General features: G+C 46.7%; 1 protein-coding gene across 5 annotated transcripts in view; it reads left to right on the top strand.

Moving 5' to 3' along the window:
• Positions 1-641: 641 nt before the first annotated feature.
• Positions 642-25,821, top strand: part of LOC147465854 (sterol 3-beta-glucosyltransferase UGT80A2-like) — a 72,562-nt gene continuing 47,382 nt past the window's right edge. Inside the window, exons 1-6 of one of the 5 annotated variants that reach the window (XM_086522464.1) lie at positions 646-969; positions 1,049-2,043; positions 2,518-2,639; positions 3,132-3,371; positions 3,462-3,573; positions 3,765-3,932. In XM_086522464.1, coding sequence (XP_086378590.1) covers positions 1,332-2,043; positions 2,518-2,639; positions 3,132-3,371; positions 3,462-3,573; positions 3,765-3,932 — 1,354 coding nt within the window. In that variant the 5' untranslated portion in view covers positions 646-969; positions 1,049-1,331. Of the gene's footprint in view, positions 2,044-2,517; positions 2,640-3,131; positions 3,372-3,461; positions 3,574-3,764; positions 3,933-25,821 lie in introns of all 5 variants that reach the window. The other 4 variants (XM_086522469.1, XM_086522474.1, XR_015189519.1 and 1 more) reach the window with 4 other exon arrangements.

Below are 25,821 nucleotides of genomic sequence, written 5' to 3'. Positions count from 1 at the left end.
GATTTATAGCTAGCACTGATACTGCACTAATACAATTTGTACTTCCTTTGGGAGATGGGCCTTAAGGAGTACACAATACCACGAGAGAGAGAGAGAGAGAGAGAGAGAGAGAGAGAGAGAGAGAGAGAGAGAGAGAGAGAGAGAGAGAATCTCACCCTTAAGGAGAGAGATTCAACACATTGGTATGATCTTGGCAACCAATTTATCCATATTTCTTCCAAGTCTTAGAGTTGGTATATTGGCTAGACACTTTTGTTACTTGCGATTATGCTCCTTGTCCATATTGTTTGGTCTTTGACAAATCTGACGACAAACGAAGGTGCCTCGCCTCTTCTTATCAATGTGCATTGTGGACCCTTGTCCCCCGAGGAAAAATTTCCATTCACGTGAGCCGCACTTCCATTGTCATGCAAGTCTTGATCAAGTAGGCAATGGGCATAATTTAAAGGAAAATCTTGGAAGTTGGAACACGTAACTAGTTGATTCAAAATCTTCAAGAAACATTCTTATTTATTTATGAGGGGGAGGATGATCGGCTGACCGAAAATTCTTAGAGTATCAATGTCAAAACAGAAACCATTGTTTTTGTATGTTGTCTAGGAAAGCGAATGCACGGGTCCATTCTCTCGAGTCTCCTTCGCCTTACCCCCCTCGGGAAGACTTGTGTCTCTCTCTCTTCCCCCCAGCTTTGGGGGGAGGGAGGTAGGGTTTGAAGACGATTCACACGAGGCTTGGTGAGGTGCTGCCACGTGTCAAAAGGAACTCCTCGCCGCCATCGCCCCGTTTCTCCCCCACCTGGCGTCCTCTCTCTCTCTCTCTCTCTCTCTGTGCGTGTGTATGCGTGCCCTCAGGGAAGCCTTGTCGTAGGCTGGCCGCTTCGTGGAAGCGTGCTTTCTTCATGGAGCGTCCGCCTTGCAGTTTGTTTGCCATCACTCGTCGTGCCTTTTAGTTCTCCCTTCCCTGTGACGAGTGAGTGCTTCCCTTTCTATTTTTAGCTTCTCCCATTGTGGGCGGACTCTGGAGGGAATAGTTTTGGATTTCTTTGCAGGTTGATATTTCTGCCGTCCAGTTCCCATGAAGAATTTTCCGGAGATTTCTTGTGCTTCTGCCATTCTATCAAGCCGCCGCAAATATTAGTTGTCCCTCTGCCATTCTGCTCACCATCTTCTTGTTTCGTTGAAGGTGATGCGCACTGTAAATTTCTTTATTCACCTGAAATTTTATGCATGAATATACATGTTGTGATTCATCGATGGAGGCCTAGCCATTTGCTGGAGCCCGTGGTGCATGTGGGGTACGTCTGCTCTCTCTTGTAATCCTTGCTCCCTTTCATGGACAACCAGCTTGGTTATGGAAGCCAAGATAATGGAAACCATCAATCAGCGTCATTGACTTCTCCTCCTTTGTCATCGACATGCACACCACATTTTTCATCGTCTCCCATGCAATCACAATCTCCATTTCATGTAGAGGAGTCAGATTCAGAGAGGTGGCTCACAGACAAAAGAATTGACGGTTGTAACGGCTGTAATAACGTAATGTATGAAGGTGCTGATTCAGGCAATACTGCATCCTTGAAATTTAACCCCAATGAGGCTCAAAATTGCCATCATACATACACAGGAAATTGTGGAGGGATCCTGGAAAGGCCCTTCAGTGATCCTTCAAAGAACTACTCTGGCAGGAAATTGGTGGAAATGTCTAGTATAGTTGAAGGAAAGACAGACTTGGAGCCGAACGGTGAGCATCACACGAAATCTGCATTGTCAAGGTCTCCAGATGGCTCAAGCAGTAGCAACGAGCCCGTTTTTACAAGAAAAGACAGTCCTTCCAAAGGAAGGAGTATGCAGAAAGGTGATGATCCTGGAGGCGCGCCTTTTCAACTTGAGCCTTTAAAAGAAGTTGGGCCTTTGGAACCTGCACTTTCAGCTCCTCCCACAGTACTGATGGACACATCACCTCAATGTGATCCAAGCTTTGAGACATCCTCACCGGCTCCTGTTGTCTTGGCCTTAACGGATTATGGACAGTCAAGCTCTCCTGGTATTTCTCGACACTATGGCTTCAGATATGTAATTTTAGTGTAGGGCACGGGAACTCTGCTCATCATGTGTTGGAACTGGGCACAGGCGGTTTTTCAATTTGCTTGCATGCTGTAGACAGATTTGACCTTGTGAGCACTTGTTAAATGAACCTATTGTTATGTGTTTGCTGCCACCTTTGCCAGGTGTATTTTTACTGGAAGATAGCTTCTCTCATAGGGTTCTATTCTGCTAAAGTCTTTGGGCACTGCCAGGAGTAGCTTCACATCATGCCAAAAAATGATGTGGCTTGAGGCTTGCTAGCTTCTTTAGTCAGATGCTTGTGACAATTGTTTTGCAGCAAGACAGGGGAGTTACAGAAGGCAATATTAGGAATCTTGAGACCTGCAGACGTTATGGGAAAACACCATCTCGTTGTATTCATATCTTGGTTTTAAGAGATGTATTTGATTGCCTTCTTTTCTCTTGTGTGAAGGCCTACAACGTGCACAAACTCTGCCTAGTGGATCTCTTGAAGTTATTAATGGGGCAGGAAAGCGGTCTAGGAAGGCTGATCACACACATACTACGGGTGGAAAGCTATCCAAGAGAAAGCAGGTAATCTTCATGTGAGAATTGTACATTTGGTGCTTGAAGCTACTCCTTGATAGGATCACAAAGAGTTGAGGTACAAAACTGATAGGAGTTGTTGTTTTTACCTCTCTTCGTCTTTTCCATTTCGCTTCCTTACACCCACGGAAGTGCCTTTTGGTAAATACATTATAGAGAAGCTGCATGGTTTGGCTTTACTTAGTTTTTATCAAAGAAAACTTTTCTTTATAACAGTAAGAATGCAGCTCTTGAAAGCTTTGAAGGGGTTTCATCCCTCTCTTTTGGTAAAAGGGAACCTGGAGGATCTGGGCCTATGCTGTAGATTCATTTGTGGAACAAGAATGGGTCTTTATTTTGTGTGCTATGCATTTCTTATATATTCTGGTTCAGTTTTACATAAATATATTTAATGTAGTGTACAGATATATGCTGTATTATTGTGCGAGTTGCTTCCTTTTCCTTTTTCACTGACTGTACAGTGTTTTGTATCATGAACAGAAAAAGATTATGAAGAAAATAGCAACTGTGAATCCAAATGGCACTGTTGAGTTTGACATGAACAAGAGTGCCCGCTTTCCTGATCTATTTGCACCTGAAGTATCAGATACAGATGATGACATTTTCTATGATGGGGATAATGAGGAAAGGCGAGCAATTCCACCCTTACAAATTGCAATGTTAATTGTAGGAACTCGAGGGGATGTTCAGCCTTTTGTAGCCATTGGCAAACATTTGCAGGTACGAGGAATCGATGGTGAATGTAGATTCTCTTTTATAGTGTGTTTTTCAATGTTTGTATTCACATTGTTTGTCTGGCTTTATTGCTAGGAATATGGTCACCGGGTAAGACTAGCAACACATTCAAACTTTCGAGAGTTTGTTTTAAAGGCAGGCCTAGAGTTCTTCCCATTGGGTGGAGATCCAAAAGTGCTAGCAGGATGTATGCCTTTACACACACTCCCTTGTGCTGTTTTGTGACATAAACCTGTCATATTATTATTTTTAAAGGCCCGTGGCAGCACGGCTATCTCAAAACCACTATTTTACTGGAAGAAAAATAGGTTTCTGTTTCATGATCAAGAAGGAAATTTTCAGATTACAAATTGTTGATGAAGGTTGGTTCTTGGGCAGACATGGTAAAGAACAAAGGATTTCTACCATCTGGGCCCTCAGAGATCAGGACACAAAGAAAACAGCTTAAGTCAATTATATATTCCTTGCTACCTGCCTGTATAGAATCGGATGAAGCAGACGTAGCTTTCAAAGCCCAGGCTATAATCGCCAATCCTCCATGCTATGGTAAGGTTATGATTTTCCTTGACTTAATTCATCTTAGTTTGTGTTGGCTCGGTTAGGACATGTGGATTCAAGGTTTTGGTTTGGATTTCATGGTCTCCTTGGGTTGCAGCACTGTTTTAGATTATGACAAACAGGATATCCTTTTCATCAAGCCTCAAAGCAGAGGATGATTCTACACTTATGATTGATTGGCTGTAATTAACTTTGGACAGATGCATCAAACTTGTGAAGTATATTGTTGACTGACTTAAGCCACCTCTTGACGATGGCATTCTAAACATATTCCTAATGGATTTAATTGACGTGTTTGAACTGTCAAACAAGCGCCCGCCTAGAGAAATCCCGAGAGTGCACGCAGGTTTCCACTCTAGAGCACTTGACTCAATTTACCTTGACCTTGCGCTAAGTTAGAGATGATAGGAATGATTTATCTAGTTTAGCTAACGGAGACCTGGATAAATGATCTATAGTATCAAAGATATGTCTCCTCGTAGCTTGAGCGGATGAGCTGGGATCCCTCTCTTTATAGGAAACACATGATCGATTTTGGAGAGCGAGATACTTTGTATAAGCATGAAAAATGAGATGGGAATCTTTCGATGTAAACAATCTAGTATGTGTGGTGTCTTTGTTTGTATCATGCAAATACTGTTATAGGGATCCTTTGTTTGTGTATGACTGTGTGAGGGTCATTGATCTCTAACGGATGTATAGATTCAGTACATCTCATGATATTCATCGTCGTATCACCTCACTGGTGAATCGAGACAAAATGTTGCAGACATTTCACCTCCATATTCAGACATATAGAGCATTGTTAGCTCATCAGCTCCCTAAAAATATTCATTGTTTGTATCGCCTCACTGGTGAATCAAGACAAAATGCTGGAGACATTTCACGTCACATACTTAGAGAAAAATAGAGCACTGTTAGCACATTAGTTCCCCCAAAATTTTGAACACCGATTGGTTGACTCTTATCTCAATCTGTGGCAAGTTGTGATAAAGAGTTGAGTGGCTCCTCTCTTGTGCAGCATGCATTGCACTATATTCAACCCACTGAATCAACGTGCACTTTTGGAATAGACGCAGCTAAAGCAAAAGCCTAAGGGTAAAGCTCTAATATCTGAGGAGTATCTGCCTAGTCCTCCTCCATCCAATGTGGAGCAAGAGTAGGGTAGTGTTAAAGTTATGGCATCTCAAGTGAACTGCCCAATGTGATCCCATTATTAATTTTGACTTTTAGGTATTTTACTTATTTGTCAAAGTCTGGGTACGCAATTTACCTTGGTGGATATATTCGCAACCCATTGCCCCCATTGTATTATCATCAATTGATTACCAAGGTTGGTTGGTTCAACGCTCTCTGAATCCGAACTCTCTAAGGTGAATGAAACCGGTCCGTAGGGCGGTAGACGTTGGCTCTCACCCGAAATTCTTTACTTTAGACACACACACACACACAGCACTTTGCAAAGGTAACTTGTAACGAGGATTAACACCTAAGTACACACACGGCTCGGAAGCTAGAATGCTCTGAGCAGACACCGACAACCCGTAGGCCCCAAAATTGGTGCCCCTTTCTGTATTTCTTTATTCTTTAACAGAGGGAATAAAACCTGTGATCTCCTACAAGCTGCCCCGCACAATCTAGGCTAAGAAACACCTGTTCTGGCCCGATTTCGGCAGCATAACTGTACTAGGACTCTTCACAGTCAGTATCCCCATGCAATAGGTGACTTTCCCGATGCATACGGACACTTTGCAAAAGCTGGCGAGAATCTGCAGCATGCTGAATTCTCTGTTTTTTGCCCCGAAAATGCGCCAGTTCACCTGTACAGCGGTCCCCTTGCGTCCCCGAACCTCCGGGGGGGTATTAGTGTCCGTTTAGGGCCGAAACCCTAAACCTGCAAAAATACACAGCAGGCTGTAATTCCCTGTTTTGGGCTCTGTTTGGCGTGCCGGTCGCATCTATAGCAAGACCTCAAGCTCCTGCACCTGTAGGGCTACTTGCCCTTTGAATCGGACGAGATTTCTGGCGTGAAACCTCTCCGAATTCACCTGTACCTGCGGGGGATTAGCCGCTAGCTAATCCAGTACCTGTGCAAGAGGCTCTTGCCTCGGCAATCGCGCATGAACCCACATAACTGTACATTGGTCAAATGAAAAGCCCACTAGTGGGGCATAACATACTGCTCGTAGGGGAGAGAGAGGGCAGTGCGTAGCGTGCGGGCATCACCCCTGGCACCGCACTGTACATAAGAGGGAAAGGAAGCACTCCATAGCTCTTAACCTGTGACAGAATGCAAAAGAGGCCCTCTCCTAGCTTAAATTTCAGCGCCCATTTTTCCCTTGAGAGGCAAGTGCACAGAAATGTGCCACTTGGTGCATTTACAAGCATTTTCCCGTTTCAGGTTCGCCGCTTAAAAATATCCTGACCGGTTGCCCAGTTGACTTCGCGGCAGAGTTGTAAAATGTTCCCCTAGTCATACCGGAGGTAATGACGCGAACACATTTCTCGGCCCACAATAGCAGTTCCCTAAATTTTAGGAGATGCTTCCGTTGGGCTCCCACTGGTCTTCTGACCATCTATCCTCATTGGGACCGCATCCAAAAATGCAATGTGGCCCAACTATCTGATACTTCCAGTTGGCAATCACACCTTGACTTTAGGCCTTTATTGAGTTCACTTCCTAGTATCCACCAACTTGCTAAATGCGATGGGGGGACCTATATGATCTTGCTCTGAGCCTAGACATCCTCTTACCATACGAATTCCAGTGCCGAGCACTACCCATCTGCGGGTGAAACTACCATTCACATTGGCCATGCAATGTCCGATCGTTTGCTACTTCAAGAAGAGGGTCTCAAAAATAAAACAAAACCCCTTGGAAAGAAACCAACAACTAAAGTTAGCAGTTGCAACGTCCTTGTGACATAGTTAACAGTTGCCACGTCCCCGTGACATACCCCCCTCTTGAAATCGCAAACTTCCGCGATTGCATACCATAAATACACGCCACTGATGATGTTGTGGTATCAACACTCTTTTATCATCGCATGTATCCGCAAGAAAGGTCATAACATATAGATACAAATGACTTAATGAGGCCTTCATACTTTTGTCATTTCCATCTATTACACTGAATTTATATGTACATTTGATGTACTAGCTCTATCATTAGCCCTCCTTTGCACATGTTGGGTTGGGGCATAAGTAGGCTGTAACCCAAAGGCTTCAAGGTAAAGCTGCAATACATTTGGTGACTCTGACAGTTCATGCTCTTCCATCCACTTTGCATCCATAGGCGGATAGTTCTTGAACTTCACCAAATAGCGTCTTGCAACTCGTCCTTTAACTTTTCTGTCCTTATGTACCAAAACTTGCTCAGGTACCAGGATCTCATCAAGTTCTTCAACTTCTGGCTGATCCTCATCTGGCACATCACCCACGAAGGGTCTTAGAAGACTCATGTGAAACACATTATGAATCTTCCACGCATCAGGTAATTTCAGCCTGTAAGCCACATCGCTGATCTTGTCAAGCACTTTAAAAGGCCCATAGTAACGCATGCTGAGCTTACTAAACAACTGTTCCTTGCCCTTCATCTTCTTTAACCTTGCCTTTTCGAACCTTAACAGAACCCAATCACCATGTGATAACAGCAATTCACGACGGTGACGATCAACAGCCTTTTTCTGCTTTGCTTGAGTCTTCTCCAAGGCAACTTTAATCTTCTTATACATCTCATCCGTGTTCTCAACATATCGATCTGCCTCAAAGATCTTGTCCTTTGTATGCAAAATAGGAGGAACCTTTTTGCCGCCTTCAACAATCTCCAAAGGTGCTTTGCCAGTAGACGAATGCACTGTATTATTGTACGCATACTCAAGCATAGGCAAATACTGTTCCCACTTGCCCTTATTATCTGACACATAGCATTTCAGCAAATCTAAGACAGTAGAATTAGCCTCTTCTGATTGTCCATCAGTTTGTGGATGAAACGAAGACGAGAACTTAAGCGTAGTGCCCATGTTCTCAAACAATCCTCTCCAGAACAAACTGGTCATGCGATGATCACGATCACTGATAATCGATTGTGGCATACCATGTTACTTAAACACATTGTACATGAACAAGCGTGCCATCTGATCAGATTTTATCTTCTTCCTTACAGGGATAAAATGGGCCTGCTTGTTGAACCTGCAGATATTGGTCCATATACCATCACTCCTTGTTGGCGTCCTTGGAAGATCAAAGATAAAGTCCATAGCAATGCTTTCCCATGGCCTGTCCGGAATTGGCAGTGGTTGTAACAACCCTGGTGCCTTTTTCTTGTCAAACTTGACCTTTTGGCAAACTATGCATGCTCGCACAAAGGCATCCACATCTCTCCTCAAGGTAGGCCAATAGAAGAATGTCTCTACCGCTTTAACTGTTGCATCAATGCCACGATGCCTTGCATACGGTGGGACATGACTCTCTTCCATGACCTTATGTCGCAGTGGCCTAGTGACAAAGTCTGCCATGCATCATCATAAAACCATCTCTGAGGAGGTAGTGCTCGTGATGTTGCCCCTCTTGTAACTGTTCAAAGATCCTTGCAAAATCTTCATCAACAGTATACTGTTCCTTCATGTCATCTAACTCATGATGATAAGGAATTGACACAGCTGAAATTTGTGGCTTTCTTGATAATGCATCAGCCACAACATTCTTCTTGCCTTCCACATGCATAATCTTGAAGTGGAACATGGAAAGAATGTTTGCCCATCGCTTATGCTTTTCGGATAACTTTGACTGTGTCAAGAAGTATCGCAAGGTATGATGATCTGTTTGGACAACAAAATCAGCACCTAAGAGGTAGTGCTTCCAACTAGAAAGTGCATGAATCACGGCCAAGAGCTCTTTCTCATAGGCTTGCATAGTCCTCTCTGGCCCTTGCAAAATTCGGCTTTCATAAGCTACTACCCATCCATCTTGCATTAGCACTGCTCCGATGCTACTGCCACACGCGTCACACTGGACCACAAATGACTTCCTGAGATCTTGCAAAACAATAACTGGATCTGAAGTCAACTTTTCCTTTAAGAGACTAAAAGCTGAAATCTCTTTTTGGGTCCATCTGAAAGTGACCTCTTTCTTTTGCAAAGCGTGAAGAGGCGATGCTATGTCTGCAAAATTTCTGATAAACCTTCTATAGTAGGAACACAATCCCAAGAAGCTTCTGACATCGTGCACAGTCTTCAAGTCTGGCCATGTCTTGATAGCTTCGATCTTTGCGGGATACATTCTAACACCATCCTTTGAGACTATGTGGCCAAGAAAGTGGATCTCTTCGAGAAAGAATTCACTTTTCTTAGGATTGACAAGTAACCTGTCACTGCGCAGCTCTTCGAACACAATGGTCAAGTGACGCCTATGCTCCTCTTCATTCTTCGAATACACTATCATGTCATCGAAGAACGTTCCAACAAACTGTTGATGCGCGTGGAAAATCCGGTCCATCATTCTGTTGAACGTGGCAGGAGCATTTGTTAGCCCAAACGGCATCACTAGAAACTCATAAAGACCAAATGTCGTTCTAGACGCAGTCTTGTGCACATCCTCTGGCCTTATACGAATCTGATGGTACCCACTCTTAAGGTCTATCTTGCTGAAAATTGCAGCACCCTCTAAACGATCGAGAATATCATCAATTCTAGGAATAGGGAACCTATTCTTGATGGCATTCTTATTCAACGCACGGTAATCAATACACATGCGCCATGAGCCATCCTTCTTTTGCACTAGGAGCACTGGGGAGCAAAAGGGTGAAGAACTAGGCTGTATCAGCCCCTTCTCTAATAACTCCTCAACCTGGCCCATAATCTCTTTTTGTTGCGCCGCACTAACCCTGTAGGGAGGTCTATTTGGTGGGCTACACCCTCGCACCAAATCTATGCGATGGTCCTCAGGTCTCTTTGGCGGCAATTGCGACGGTAATGAATCAGAAAAACAGTCACTAAGCTTTTGCAAAAATGCCGACCTTTCTTTATCTAACACAGATAAATTTGACTGATCACTATCTGAGACATCACGTGCAAAAATCAAGTACACAGAAAGATGATTTTTTATTACAGAAGTGATAGCAGAAGCAGATACAATAGGGACTGACTCTCCTCTAAGCTTTACATCCAAGATGTGAGTTTTGCCCCTATGCAGTACAATGATCTTTTTGTTGTAGGCATCCAAGACTCCATGCACTCGGAACATCCACGGGATCCCCAACAAGGCGTCACAACCTTCTAGCGGCATGATGTAAAACTCTTTAGTGTCCACATACGACTGAATATGCAGACGCAGTTTTCCAATGATGGGAGTATCACACTCTGAGTGGCCAGGACATGCCAACCCTGCCTCTGCTGTGTACCCCATCTCTTCAGCTCTGATGCCCAGCTTCATAGCTAACTCTGGTGAGATAAAGTTGGCTTTGGCACCTGGATCAAAGAAGATGTGCCGTCTGATCCCTAACTTTACCCCATGACCTGTATAACTCACTGGCATCTATGCTGGGCCTGTCACCCACCATGTCTGGCACTAAACCTGCCGTGGGTTTAGGCTTCTTGCCTTTCTGGTCTTCTTTATCCTTTGAGTCAGCTGGTCTTTTCCTTTGTGGACAATTGATAGAACAGGGATGAGGCTGCTCGCATATAAAGCATTTGTTCTCAGCCATTAGGACCTTCTTTTGCTCGAGCGACTTGCGCACAAAAGGCTTCCTTTTCTGTTTCTTTGCCTGCGCTGTAGAAGTCCCGGCTGAATCCTTGTCTTTGGTGGCCTTTTCTGACCCTTGTGATGCATCAGGAGCCATTTTCACAAAGGGCTTCTTCGCTGAATTTTTCTTTTGCTGCCCTCCTTTGTCACTGCTCGGAAATCCACTGTCCTCTCCTTTCAACAAGGCAAGACCAGTGTTCGCAACTTCCATAAGCTGAGTAAGGGTAGCCACTCTGTTCTTTGTACAGTAATCGCGAAGCCCTTTAGGTAGCCCACAACAGTACTTCTCTATCTGCTCTATCAATGGCACAAATCTGTAGGAGGTCACTGAGAGTAACGCTTTACAAAACCTCCTATTGTACGCCAGCAAGCTCTTGCAAGAAGCTGAAGTAAGTTGGTGCCAATCTGTCATGACGTCGGCTTCAAATTCATTTGACAGCCAAGCAGATGCAAACATTTGCTTGAAGTAAACCCAAGTGGCGGGTGCCTGTCCTTGCATTAACAATGGCGTCCTCCATGTAAGCGCATTGTCCTTTAAGAAAGTGGCAGCTTTCCTGACCTTAGAGGCCTCTGTAAAATTCCCTCCCGCATAAGCTGTATCAAATTGCTGGACTTATCCTCGAAACCACTGAAGGTACTGAACTTTACCGCTGCACCACCTTCTTTGTAAGCCTTCGGCTTCTCTAGTGCCCCCAAGTTGTCATACGGAATGGTCTGCTACATGGGCACTGTAGTAGGCATGATCGGCACATCTTGGCCATTCACATTTTGCATCAGAGGTGCGATATCTGGCTGCTGTCCAGAAAAACCAGCCATGCCAAAATGACTGTGGCAGCCCAAACTGGCCCTGGTTGCAGTGGAAACCTTGCTGCATGCCGATACTACCATACATGGGGTTTGGCATCATGCCTTGCATACTCCGGAACACTGTTCTTGGCATGTACGGCTGACTTCCAAGCGCATAACCAGCCATACTTTGGAACACTGATCCACCCCCGAAATACCTAGGATGTACCGTGGGTGGTGGAAAAACTGAGTGCATTGCCTGGTATCCAGCTCCCTGTCCATTCAAGACAGCATGCCCGCTCTGAAAGGTGGCAGGCTGAATTGGCATAACTTGTGGAATAGGCGTTCTAGCCACCTGTTCAAGCACGGGAGGAACCTACTTTGGAGCCCCCGACTCCACAACATGCGAGTGTTCCCTTTCCTCCTGCACCACATGAAGTACCTGGGCTTGAGCATCAACAAGCTCCGTACGCGGCGTAGGTTGCCTGTTTTGCTGTTGCACTGGTGGCGCTTGCAAGAAGTCCATAAACCTCGGATTCTGCACCAGCTGCGAAAAGACATTCACCGCGGCAACTAACTGAGTCTTGAACGCATCATCCTCAAGTTGCCCAGTCATAAAGCCCTGTACTACTGGAGGGACATTCACGTTGATAGGAGGTACAGACTGATGTGGCCGTGAGCTCTCGCCAATCTCAAAAACCATAGGAATCTCCAGCCTGTCCTTTGAAGAGGAACCCTCTTCCATAATTCCCTTCCCCTTGTCGGCCATAGTGTAATCCTCGCGTTCGTGCACTCTGTGTCTTTACCCAAAACAATCCAGGCTCACTCTTTAAGGAAAAAGTGATTGATGTCCCGACGATGGAACCATGAAACCGGCCCGTAGGGCGGTAGACGTTCGCTTTACACCCGAAATTCTTTACTTTAGACACACACACAGAGCACTTTGCAAAGGTAACCTGTAACGAAGATTAACACTTAAGTACACATACGGCTCGGAAGCTAGAATGCTCCGAGCAGACATCGACAACCTGTAGGCCCCAAAATTGGCGCCCCTTTCGGTATTTCTTTATTCTTTAACAGAGGGAATAAAACCTGTGATCTCCTACAAGCTGCCCCGCACAATCTAGGCTAAGAAACACCTGTTCTGGCCCGATTTCGGCAGCATAAGTGTACTAGGACGCTTCACAATCAGTATCCCTACACAATAGGTGACTTTCCCGACGCATACGGACGCTTTGCAAAACCTGGTGAGAATTTGCAGCACGCTGAATTCTCTGTTTTCTGCCCTGAAAATGTGCGAGTTCACCCGTACAGCGGTCCCCTTGCGTCCCCGAACCTCCTGGGGGTATTAGGGTCCGTTTAGGGCCGAAACCCTAAACCTGCAAAAATACACAGAAGGCTGTAATTCCCTGTTTTGGGCTCCGTTTCGAGTGCCGGTCGCATCTGTAGCAAGACCTCAAGCTCCTGCACCTGTAGGGCTACTTGCCCTTTGAATCGGACGAGATTTCTGGCGTGAAACCTCTCCGAATTCACCTGTACCCGCGGGGGATTAGCCGCTAGCTAATCCAGTACCTGTGCAAGAGGCTCTTGCCTCGGCAATCGCGCATGAACCCACATAACTGTACATTGGTCAAATGAAAAGCCCACTAGTGGGGCATAACATACTGCTCGTAGGGGAGAGAGAGGGCAGTGTGTAGCGTGCACGGCATCACTCCTGGCACCGTACTGTACATAAGAGGGAAAGGAAGCACTCCATAGCTCTTAACCTGTGACAGAATGCAAAAGAGGCCCTCTCCCAGCTTAAAATTCAGCGCCCATTTTTCCCTTGAGAGGCAAGTGCACAGAAATGTGCCACTTGGAACATTTACAAGCATTTTCCCATTTCGGGTTCGTCGCTTAAAAATATCCTGACCGGTTGCCCAATTGACTTCGCGGCAAAGTTGTAAAATGTTCCCCTAGTCATACCGGAGGTAATGACGCAAACACATTTCTCGGCCCAAAATAGCAGTTCCCTAAATTTTAGGAGATGCTTCCGTTGGGCTCCCACTGGTCTTCTGCCCATCTATCCTCATTGGGACCGCATCCAAAAATGCAATGTGGCCCAACTATCGGATACTTTCAGTTGGCAATCACACCTTGACTTTAGGTTTTTATTGAGTTCACTTCCTAGTACCACCAACTTGCTAAGTGCGATGGGGGGACCTATATGATCTTGCTCTGAGCCTAGAGATCCTCTTACCATACGAATTCCAGTGCCGACCACTACCCATCTGCGGGTGAAACTACCGTTCACATTGGCCATGCAATGTCCGACCGTTTGCTACTTCAAGAAGAGGGTCTCAAAAATAAAACAAAACCCCTTGGAAAGAAACCAACAACTAAAGTTAGCAGTTGCCACGTCCTTGTGACATAGTTAACAGTTGCCACGTCCCCGTGACAGTGAACTTCTTGCAACAAAAGTGGGCGGCTCAAAGAAGGCGAAATTCAGCCATCCACGATGTAAAAATTGATTATCATGAGAAGAAATACGGGTTATCAGGGAAGATGAGGAGAAGAAGTCATGGGCTACGGTCATCTCCACAACACAAAAGAAAGTAGAGGAGGCCAAAAAATGGATTGAGGTCGCCAAGAAAGGGAAAGGTAAGGAAGCTCCTTGTACACCCACTCTTATTAACATGACCCTTGAAGAGGAACAAAGGAGGAGGATGCGGGCTCTACATGTGAGGTAACCGGCCTCAAGGACATAAAACAATGTGGGAAAAGAGGTCAGAAGCCTCACATCCATGATGGGGATGGACATGCCTTCACACACAAAGGCATGGAGAGTGGGCAAAAAGAGTGATGGTCCAGGAAAATCTTCAAAAGGGAGAGCTCTCATACTACGCTTCCCCTCCTTGGAAGAGAAGAAGGAATTCTTGAAAAAGAGGCCTACTCTCAAGAAGACATGTATTTTCCTTGGTGATCTCACTCTCTCACAGCTTGTGCATATGAGAGAGGTAATGATAGAGATTACGGCGGCAAGGGAGAAGGGAAAGATGGCCTTTTACAGAGATCGTCGGGTGACGATTGCGTTCCACATGATGATGGTGTGAGACATATGGGACCACACTGAAGATGGCTACTTGGAATTGTAATGGATCTATGAGGTTGAATGTTGGTGCCTTTGAGGACAGTTTCAAAGATAGGGACATTGTTGTCTTCTCAGAGACTCATCAGGCCCTTGGATAGCTTATGCCACATGTGGTGGGATACAGATGGGAGATAGCCCATAGGACAGTCGTGAGATCTGAGCATGGGAGTAGAGGTTCAGGAGGAGTAGCAATGCTATTTAGGAAGGAGTTACAACAACTACTACATATTGTATGGAGAGAGGATCATGCTAGATACATGTGGGTGAGGCTGAGAGGTGACACAGGCCGATTTCTGTACATTGCCATATGTTACTTCCCCCAAGTACGTCAGTATATGCTGTATCCAGAGGACAATTGCCTTTCTCTATACTAGATGATGATACATGGGAGTTTTCTAGGGATGGTGATATCATCCTCCTAGAGGACTTCAATGCCTGAACCGAAAACTCTCATACAGTCTTCTACGACACTTCATATGAGATTCTTAGAGCTGGATTTGGGTGAGTTAGGGCTTGACAGATGCTCACATGACAGAGCAGACGGAGTATGGGAGATACCCCACGGAGATGACGACTACACATGGGTTAGCCATACTTAATGGCTTACAACGATTTCCTGGAGCAGCCGGTTTGACACGCTTTCCACATAGACACGGGGCCAGTACAATGGACTATGTTATGGCACAATTGAGCTTTATTTCCTGTATTCAGGATTTCATAGTGGGAGCCAGACCAGTGGGCGTAGCAGTGGATCATGCTCTTTTGACATTGTCCGTTTTATTTCAGTATAGTACAGTCCAGACATCAGGTGGGAGGTCACATATCCGTTATGCATTTACACCAAAGACCGACTCGGTTTATACAGAGGAGATCTATAGCGGTCTATGCATAGGTGGTCCTGGCCTCTCAGTGGAGGAGTGCACGACTTTATTGACCGAGACATTGCATGGTGCAGCATCAGAGGCATACCCACACACTCAGCCGAGTCGGAGGCGACATTTTGGGAGCATGCCCCGGAATAGTTGGTATGATGAGGAGAGTAGAGAGATGAGAGCCCAGCTTTAGAGGGATCTTCTTTTAGGAGTCACCACTTACAGTCTTGTATTGCTTCCCGACGCCTTGTGCAATAGAAGAATCGAGCTTACTTGGCCTAGATGGAGTAAGACTTGTATCGGTTTTTCTTGAGTAGAGACTCAGGAGAGGCATGGCGATTCTTTCATGAGCACTCCCCTCCCCCAGGATTACTTCTCCTGATGTGTGGGGCCAGTATGCATCATCGTTATACAGGACTCCCTTCCAGATCTTACAGAGCCATGTCCACCTACCAACACCTTCTTTACCATTGAGATTGTAAAGAGAGCCATTGACAGGATGAGGACCAGCAGGGCATATGATCATGATGATCTAGTAGCAGAGCACTTTATACATGCTAGAGATATGCTGGTAGAGGTTCTTGCAATGTTGTTCAATCGTGCCATGTGTGAGGGGTTACCTGAGGACTTGGAGGTTGTCTATTATTGTGCCTATCTTCAAGGCAGGTAATCCTACAGAGCTTGGGAATTACCGCACTATTATGTTTGGGCACAGATTGATACGGTTGTATGCATCCATTCTTGAGCAGGAGTTGAGTAATTGGGCAGAGGGTGAGGGTGTACGGGCAAAGGGCCAGGCCAGTTTCAGGAGGAGGTTCTCCACTCCACTTTTGATCATATTCTGACACTCAGAGCCATCATTGAGGATGGCAGGTCACATGACATATTAGCTGGAGATAGAGACTTGTAGATTCAGAGGGATACCAGCAGACAACAGGATATGCCGCTTATGCTAGCTAGAGCCAGAGACAAAGCTACACTACATATGTCATTGCACAGTGTACTATGAGATACGGGGCCGTTTCCACTGCTTATTCAGAGAGGGTTTCGGTCCTTTCTCTAGGGTCATGAGTTATGAGGATCAGAGATGTCTTGGGCTATATCTACTTTACACAGATATAGACACTTTACTGGGGAGAGAGAGAGAAAGACAGTCCTAGAGGATGGAATCCTTTGTTGTAGTCTCCGTCGATGCTGTGTAGCCCCTCTCCTCAATCGTGGCCGTCTGGATCTCCGTAGCTTTAGTGCTCGGTCGATGAGAGTGCCGGTAGTGGTCGAATGAGTGTGGGCCGAGCTCTGTAGTGATGGCTGCTCCTCTGGCTGTCCCATATCTAGTGAAAAGAAATCTATATAATCTGTCATACTCTCTCGACATCCACAATGCAAATGAGGATGGATCCTAGTAGTAGTAGCTTTGTTCTAGTTCTTTTGTACCCAGACATGGTATTAGATTCACTATTTTGTAACATATTGGTCTCATAAGTCATTTTGGCCTTTTGAAGATGCTAATATAACATTTCATTTCATTTCATCTCTCTCTCTCTCTCTCTCTCTCTCTCTCTCTCTCTCTCTCTCTCTCTCTCTCTCTCTCTCTCTCTCTCTCTCTCTCTCTCTCGTGTATTCTTTCCGCTTGTGAACGCTTTTGCATCGTCGTCGACTTTGACATGGTATGAGAGCTTTGTGCTTGGTAATAGCAAGGGAGGGGAATTGGCGCGAAGAAGAGGATTGGAGCCCTGCCAGCAACATTGCAAAACACCAGCGTTTTTGTTGACCACAACGGTGGCAGATTTGGAGATTTGTCGGAGAGCATTTCAAAACGCCGTCAGAAGCAGCCCCGTACGGTATCTTGAAATGCAAGCAACTCGGTGACCTTTCGTCCCTCAACGTAGGAGCGTTATGAAACACTAGGGGCGTGTGAGGAGAAGTGCACGAAGAGGAGGTTCGGCACTTGCTGAAACGTAGAAGGCTTCAACGACAATTTTCCCTTGACATTTTGATATGCTAGGGAACTTCTAGGCTGCAAATCCCACAACGTTGTGAAATGCTGTAGGGAATTTAGACCCTCTAGAGCCAGTTTTTGTATGCATATTGAAATGCCTAGGAGATGGCTAGTCATGCGGGCAGTTTTATGCTACGGACTCTAAGTAAGTCTCCCGCTTGGAAGGAGGTTGCTCCCGAGGCGGTCTCAAGAAGCAAAGACAAACCAAAAGAAAAACACAACTATGGAAAGATCATCCACCAGTTCCCAATTAGCGGCCTATGCACGGGCGAAGTGTCACAAATTGCTGACGTGTCAAGCCACTGAAGAACGGAGCCGACTTGCAGATCCCGACGGAGGGGCCTTAACCCTAAGAGAAGCAACAGAAGCAGCAAGAGAAGATTCACCAACTTCAGGTTCCCGTCTAATGGGGCCTAAAGTAAAGCAGCCCACACACACACGCCCCTAAAGTAAAGCAGCGCGTGCGTGCACACACACACACAAAAAGCGTAGAAGCTGATGACATGACATCTTGTACGGAATTGCGCATTTTGCATTGGCCTGTTGATGTGGCAGATTGAACTGATTACCGGATTTTATGCTGGCTGTTGACGTGGCAGATTGTATGGATTTCCGCATTTTATGTTGGTTGCTGACGTGGCAGAGCTGTATGGATTTCTTCTTTTGCGTTGGCAGCTTTTGAGCACCCGCTTTTGGGCCAGTTGCTTTTGAGTTTGAAAGATTTTCATGTAATTGCTTTCTATGGGCAAGGGCCTTTAAATATGAGCCAAGAGCTCATTCTCTGGCATGCTTCAGTATGAAGGTGCAAAGGGTGGAGTACCGGCATTGTACCGAGTTCAAGTAATATAAAGAAATATCAAAAGGGGCACCAAGGCTTGGGGCCAATACTCCCTGGGGTGGAAGTTCGCCACTCCCCATGTCGTCTCTCTCTTTTAGTTCAGTTGTTGTGGAAGTGCTAAAAGTCTGTTCAGTTTGTTCTTTCCCGTTGGCACGTGGTGCCCCTCTATGACAATGGTATCAGAGCATCAGGCGTGTGCTTTTTTGAAAGCATACCGGTCCTACAAAAGAGCAGACATAGCAAACCAGCGATTCCAAAGGCTACTGGAATTTTATTTGAAGAATCTTCGTGCCCCGACCTCGGACTTGTTAGCCACTCCCACCTAACTTCATCTCACGCATCGGGCGCACTCCCGTCTTCATCGCTCTGTCTTACAGGGCACAAGCCATAAAGATCACTTGCAAGAGAAGGATCCAAGATTTGCTTCGAGATGCTATTTTTCTCAAATGCAGTGAAAAAATGTAGTGTTGGAAGTCTATAGCTACCAAGCCGCATGCTCCAAGGACTGGCAAGCTTTCAAGAAATTTTTTGCCCGAAGTTATATGGTTTCTCATATCTTCCTTCGGAGTGTAACTTCTGGCAGAGAGGGGTATCCTGAAATGCTTGCCGCGGAAATCCTAGCAGATTACAACTTGCAGTCTTTAGATGTCTCTCAGCAAGTGTCTCTTGTTGATAACCTTGGAGGTCCAATCTGAGTGCTATGTCTTGGGACTTCCATCGCTGCCAGAGGAACATTGTTTGTACAAGAGCTGATGGACCATGCTGTGGTCGGCTACGACCTTATGGAAGGAATCTAACTCTAATTTTTGGTGCAGGTTTCATTTTTGAGCTAACTTGAGTTGTTTTGTAGATATGCTGTAATCGCGGACGATTACTTTCTTTCAAGGAGGAGGGATGCCGCAAATTGATGACATGTCAAGCCATTGAAGAACGTTGCGACTTGTAGATCTTGGCCAAGGGGCCTAAACCCTAAGAGAAGCAACAAAAGCAGTTGAAGAAGATCCAACCAACTCAAGGTTCCCGTCCGATGCGGCCTAAAGTAAAGCAAACCACACACACACATACAAAAAGCGAAGAAGCTGATGACATGGCATCGTGTACGGAATTCCGTGTTTTGCATTGGCCTGCTGATGTGGCAGATTGTACGGATTTCCGGATTTCATGCTGACTGTTGATGTGGCAGATTGTACGGATTTCTGCGTTTTATGTTGGCTGCTGACGTGCTAGAGTTGTACGGATTCTTGCTTTTGAGCTGGTAGCTTTTGAGCACCCGCTTTTGGGCCAGATGCTTTTGAGTTTGAAAGATTTTCATGTAATTGCTTTTTATAGCCAAGTGCCTTTAAATATGAGCCAAGGGCTCATTCTTTGGCATGCTTCAGTACGAAGGTGCAGAGGGTGGAGTACCGGCATTGTATTGAGTTTAAGTAATATAAAGAAATACTGAAAGGGGCGCCAAGGTTTGGGGCCAATACTCTCTGGAGTGGAACTTCGCCACTCCCCGTGTCGTCTCTCTCTTTCAGTTCAGTTGTTATGGAAGTGCTAAAAGTCTGTTTAATTTGTTCTTTCCCGTTGGCACGTGGTGCCCGTCTTATGACACGAAATTCTCAAGGAAACTGACAAATTGTTTGGCTTGAGATAGTGAAGCCAAAAGCAAATGCACGAGTTCACTAGAGGACAAAGGCAAAGGCAAGCTTGACAAGGACGTCAGAACTAGTGCTTGGTTAGCTGCCTCGGTACCCATGAGATTCGACAACCGTTGTTATAAATGTTTGGCTCGAGAGTGGCTCCTTGTCAACTGGCACCTCACCCTTGAAATTTTTCAACACACTCACATGAAAAGCATTGTGAATCTTCCACGTTTGTGGCAATTTCAGTCTGAAGGATACTTCATTTATCTTCTCTTGAATGTGAAGGAGAAACCCTTGAGCTCGCTATTGCTCTCGGTCGCCCCCCTCGCTTGCACGTGTTGCCCCCTCTCGCCTTCACGCGAGCCCTGCTCTTGCCTGCAGTTGCGCGTTGCTGTACCCAGCCAGCGCGTTTTGCTCAACCCGCTTCCCCTCGCCCCCACTGCTTTCCATTGCCGCCTCCCCCCTTCGTTGCTTGCCCTCAGCCCCTGCATACTCTATCCACCCCTTCCCCTTGCTGCCTGCCTCATTGCCCACAGCCGAGAACCCATCCCCCCCCCCCGGTTTTGCTCGGAGGACTCTCCCTGCCGCTCATTCGCGGTTTGGTGTGCTCTCTCCAGCAAAGCTTGGCCTCGCCTTCATCCCTACCACTTTTCTATTACTGGAAGACACAGATGGAAGCTCATGCTCCGCCCTAGAGGGACTCTCCATAAGCCCCCTGGCCCGACTCTACAACGCCCACCATCCGACTTGCTCTCTCGCCGATAGAGCAAGCGAGCTTAGTTGCAAAGGTGGCGCACCTCCAAGCGACTTTCGTCATCTGCAAGATCATCGATACCCGCCCTAGCAGAGGAGAGGTGCGTGATCTGGTGCTTCAGGCCCGCCTGAGCCCGCTGGCCATCTGAGCAGTTCGAGCACACTTTCGACAATGGCGCCACGGTTTCGACCCAGCTACCGACGTTCTTGTCGAGGAGGTAGACCTGTTCATCTCAGTCTGCTTCCCTGGCCTGCGGAGGGAGTACCTTCCGCTCCTTTCCAGGATAGGCTCAACGATCGGGACTGTCCTGGAGACACCTTGCACGGCAACCTCTGTAGCTACCAATGGGGCCGGCATCCCCACGGTACGTGTTCTGGTTGGGGACACCCACACTATCCCAAAGGTCATCCTACTACCTCGGGTGAGTGGAGGTTGGTTCCGTCAGAGCGTGGAGTATTCGGGCCTCCCGAATCAATGTTTTATTTGTCGTCAGATGGGCCATCTTGCGAAGGCCTGTCCACGGAGGAGACCTCGACCTACACCGCAGGCTTAGCCCCAGCCTTCAAGGGCTGGCCAGCAGCAGCAGACAGTCACAGGGTACGCACGCAGAGCCACCCTCCAAGCCTGGGGCTCAAGCAAAGGATGGCAACGCTTTTGCCACGAGTCGCTTGGCGAGAGAGGGACAACCTTTCTTGCGAACCTCCCTTCTGGTGCAGACGTCCCGCTTTGCAGCAGTTCCTCGTGGACTGACGAGCTTCCACATTCGTCATCGTCGGGATTTCTTTGCCTACGACCTTACACGGTTTCTCAGCGACCCCTCACCAAGCTTGAGGCAGCTTGCTTCAAAGTTCATGTACTGTTCCTTGCAGCTAGAGGGATAGAGGCCCTAGACTCTTTTCCCCTATGCGACAGGGACCAACCTGAGTGGACTTTAGACTCGGTGTTGGAGTGGCTGTAGGCACAGGCCCTCGAGCTCTTTCATCACATGGAAGACCTAGGGGTTATAAACTTGGTTCAGACTCTGTGGCCATTGGCCAAGTTTTCAGTGACACCTCCAGACTCAACAGGATGTAGACACATTGTGGTTCACTTCTTTGCTGACACACAGAGCCCGCCATGCTATGTACACATACATGAGGACTCCTGGACAAAGGAGGTTGCCTTGCGCACGGCTCGTTCTTCTTGGGCTTGGGCTAGACACTCTTTGTAGTCACCCCAATATCGGGGACGCTCGGATGCGGATTACTCTTCATCCAAGCCTGCCTCGAAGATAGCACGGTTAGCTACCGCTGCACCTTCAGTTCTCTGTCGCTCTCCATGAGAATCGTCTCGTGGAACGTGCAGGGATTAGGTGGGCCCCCAGTTTCAGCGCCAAAGAGGCCGACTGCGTCAGGAGCTTCAGCGATGCCTTGTGGGAGGAGAGATTGGCCTTCTTACCCTACAGGAGCATCATTTGTGTGATAGCCGCATTAGACGCTGTGGTCAGCTTTTGCGTAGGCGGTATGAGACATTTTGGTCAACTGCATTTGGACCTGGTGGCATCCAAGGAGTATGTATGTATGACTATTGCGGACTCTTGGCAGCAGGCCATTGTGGATAGAGGGATTATTGTACCTGGCAGGGCTCAATGGATTTTTATGCAGATTCAAGGTTGCCTCTTAGGCTTCCTGAACGTCTATGCGCCCAATGTGGCGAGTGCACGTGCAAAGCTTTGGTCTCACATTGTAGTCTTTGCCGCATGCAGAGCAATGGTGCATTGGGGGTGACGTCAACATGTTGGAGGACCCCTCTGACAGGATTGGAGGTAGCCATACTACTGTGCATGGAGTTGAGTTGGCAGCTTGAGAGAGATTATGTATGACTGCGGGTTTCAGATGTGTGGCAGCATTCTAGCTTTGTGAGGCCCCCAGACAGCCTGGCCTTTTCTCGTTCGAACCGTAGAGTGGGAGGAGTGAATCTATCTCGGATAAATCGCTTCTACACTAGTGACCGCTTCTGTGACTTGGGTGGGACAGTTTGCATTCTTGCTCAGACTTCTATTTCGGACCATGCACCAGTGATCCTCACAATGACAGATAGACAGAGGACGGGGAGCACAATGCTACGCATCCCTGAGAGGGTCTTGCTGGACTCTGCGCTCTGAGAGCGAGTGGTGGCTCTTTGGACAAAGGGCTTAGACATGTAGGACTCTCCCGCTGATAGAGTGGCCTCTGGACTTGCTCAGCTTAGTCGGCTATTTCTTCAGGAGTCTACGGCTCGCCACTTGGCTGCAGCGAGAGAGGAGGAGCAACGTCTCCGACGGGACGTTGCTTCCTTGCAATGGATGCAGGAGCAGCATCTAGACAACCTAGTTGGAGGAGCAATTGCAGCAGGCTCGCCAGGAGCTTGCCAGTACAGAGGAGAGGCGCCATGAGTTTGCTTTCCATCAATAGGCATCTCAGTGGACCCAAGCGGGTGACAGAGTAACAGGGGGACCCCGACATGCGCATGCCAGGGTCAGCCAGTTAAGGAGGCCTGACGGGTCAGCTGCTTCAGAGCCAGAGGGCATGCGTGCAGTTGCTATTGACTTTTACCGTGACCTGCTGTCAGCAAAGCCTCAGTCAGAGCGTCAAGATGCATGCAGAGAGCGGGTTTGGGCACAGATGCCTTGTCTTGTGACTGAGGAGATGCACCAGAGGCTTGAGCTGCCTCTTCAACTAGAGCTTCACATGGCCCTCAAAGTACTTCCCCGTGGTAGCTGTTTAGGTGAGGATGGTTTGACTCCCATCTTTTTCTTAGAGTACTGAGACTTGCTTGGCTCAGATCTCTGCAATGCTTTTCAGTACATCCTACACATACCAGAGATGCCTGACAGCATGAGTGAGGGCCTGATTTACCTCATTCCCAAGGAGGGCGTCTCCTTGAATGAGATTTGATAGTGATGGTCCATCACCATCCTCAACTCAACCTACAAAATTCTTGCCAAGGCTCTGAGTTTGAGGATTCAGCCACTTCTAGAGAGCATTATACATGGGACTGTAACAAACTTGGACACCCCAAGTCAAGATTCTACCGCGATACAACAGAGATTCACTTCAAAACAGTTCACAAAGACGACACGGCTCGGCGTAGTTTCGTACCCACAGGTATTGGCCCCAAAGACTGGCGCCCTTTCGGTATTTCTTTTTATATTAATCTGTGTTCAAAGTACAAAGAGGGCCTGTGGGTCTTGCTCTCAGACTCTGCGTCCAGTTGAGCCCCGAAGGCCTGTTAAATGGGGTTGCTAAAAGCAGAGCCCCCAAAAGCTTCTCAAACTCAAAAGCAGTAGTCTCCAAAAGCTGCAGGGCTAAAAACAGCCAGCGTAATTTGCGGTATTCAGTACTATCAAGCCACGTTAACAGTCAATGCTTTTTGCGGCAGATCTGTCACGAAGTGATGACGTGTCTACCGACAGCAGAAACCCTAATTTCTGCCAGAAAACCTAATTCCTGCAAACCATAATTTCTGCCAGAAACCCTATTTTCTGGAAACCTAACCCTAACTGCTGGCTGAAACCCTAAAATTGGCGGCTGAAAATGCCACGTGGCCAGCGTATGGAATACCGGAATTTGTGGAGCTGAAAAAAAGCAGCAAGCGACGCAATTTTTGAGGCTTTTTGGCTACGCTTTGGAGATAGAGAGAGAAAGGGAATACTTGCTTTATTTTTACTCTTTTGAGAGAGAGAGAGAGAGAGAGGTTTTGAACCGAAAGCTTTTGGGGCTTTGCTTTTGGCCATCCCTTGTAATCTTTAAATAAGCGGATTACAGCTCACACTGCAGAGCATCTGGACGCAGAGTCTGAGAGTGAAACCCTAACCGCTCTCTTGTACTTTGACATAAATTTATACATAAAGAAATACCGAAAGGGGCGCCAGTCTTTGGGGCCAATATCTCTAGGCACGGAACTCTGCCGGGCCAGGGCAAATCTATTGTGATCTGTGAATTGTTTTGAAGTGGTTATTTGGTGCTGTGGTGATTGATTCTTGACTTGGAGTGTCCAAGTCTGTTACAGTGGTATCAGAGCACAACCGATTTCTCTTCTACGGGAAATCTGATCCCCAACTTTTTTTTCCGCGGCACCTATGGCTTCACGCAAGGATCAATTGACTCCCTCTGGATCTGGAGATGCGGGCAGGGATCACAACGAAGATTCCGGTAGAGAGTATGGCCCGCCTCGGCCTACTCAGGCGGAGCGGCGAGAGATGGAGCGTCGTCAGTTGATCGGCGATGCAACAAAGATGATGTTCAATTTTGCGAAGAACCCAAAATTTGCAAAAGAATATAAGCGAGAATTCTTTTCAGGAAGTGCATGAGCAGTGGCAGAAAACCACTACACCCCCGAAACCCGCTCTCAAGAAACCTTCTGCTCACAAGAAATATTCAGAGAAGGAAATAGAAGAGGTGGTTGATGCACGGATTGGTCAGCTTTTTGACGTGCAAAGGAAAGCCAAAAAGCACGGAAAAAAGCAGAAGGAAGGCACTGACTTCTCGGGTTATTTGGGTCGTCAGTCGACATTTGACAAAGCAAAGAAACAGAAGAAGGGTGTTTACTTTGAAGGAGTACCCAGTTCTTCTTCTTCTTCTTCTTCTTCTTCTTCTGACAGTTCTTCTAGCTCTTCAGATTCGAGCGAAGAAGATAGAAAAGGTAAAAAGCGAAGCAAGAAACAATCCTTCGGAAAGGGCAAGAAAAAGGCAAGGAAGTCTAAATCTCGCCCAGTGACTGACAGTTCTACTGAGGACTCGTCTACAGACAGTTCAGACTCTGATGACAGAAACTTTTATGCGAACAAGAAGAATTTTTATAAAGCCAACCAATATGACTTTCTGGAAGATAAAAGCAAGAAAGTCCGAGAGTTTAAGGAAGGTGGACACTCAATCAAATTTGATACTTTTTCAGGATATTTAGATGCTTCGAAGGCTTTGTCTTTTATACAACAGTTTGACATTGCTTTCGCGGGAGGATGCTATTCAGAGCACTCCAAGATTCGGAGAGCTGCCTCTTACTTTAAGGGGAATGCTCGCACTTGGTGGTCCACGCTTCTTTTAAACAAGACTGCGCCAGTTAAATGGCTGAAATTTAAGAAGCTTTTCATTTCTTCTTGGTTGACGCAA

Source organism: Adiantum capillus-veneris, chromosome 1 (assembly GCF_014529385.1).
Source record: "Adiantum capillus-veneris isolate H3 chromosome 1, ASM1452938v2, whole genome shotgun sequence".
NCBI classification, from domain to species: Eukaryota; Viridiplantae; Streptophyta; class Polypodiopsida; order Polypodiales; family Pteridaceae; genus Adiantum; species Adiantum capillus-veneris.
The sequence above is the reverse complement of the archived record's forward strand: the minus strand, read 5'-3'. Positions and strand labels throughout refer to the sequence as shown.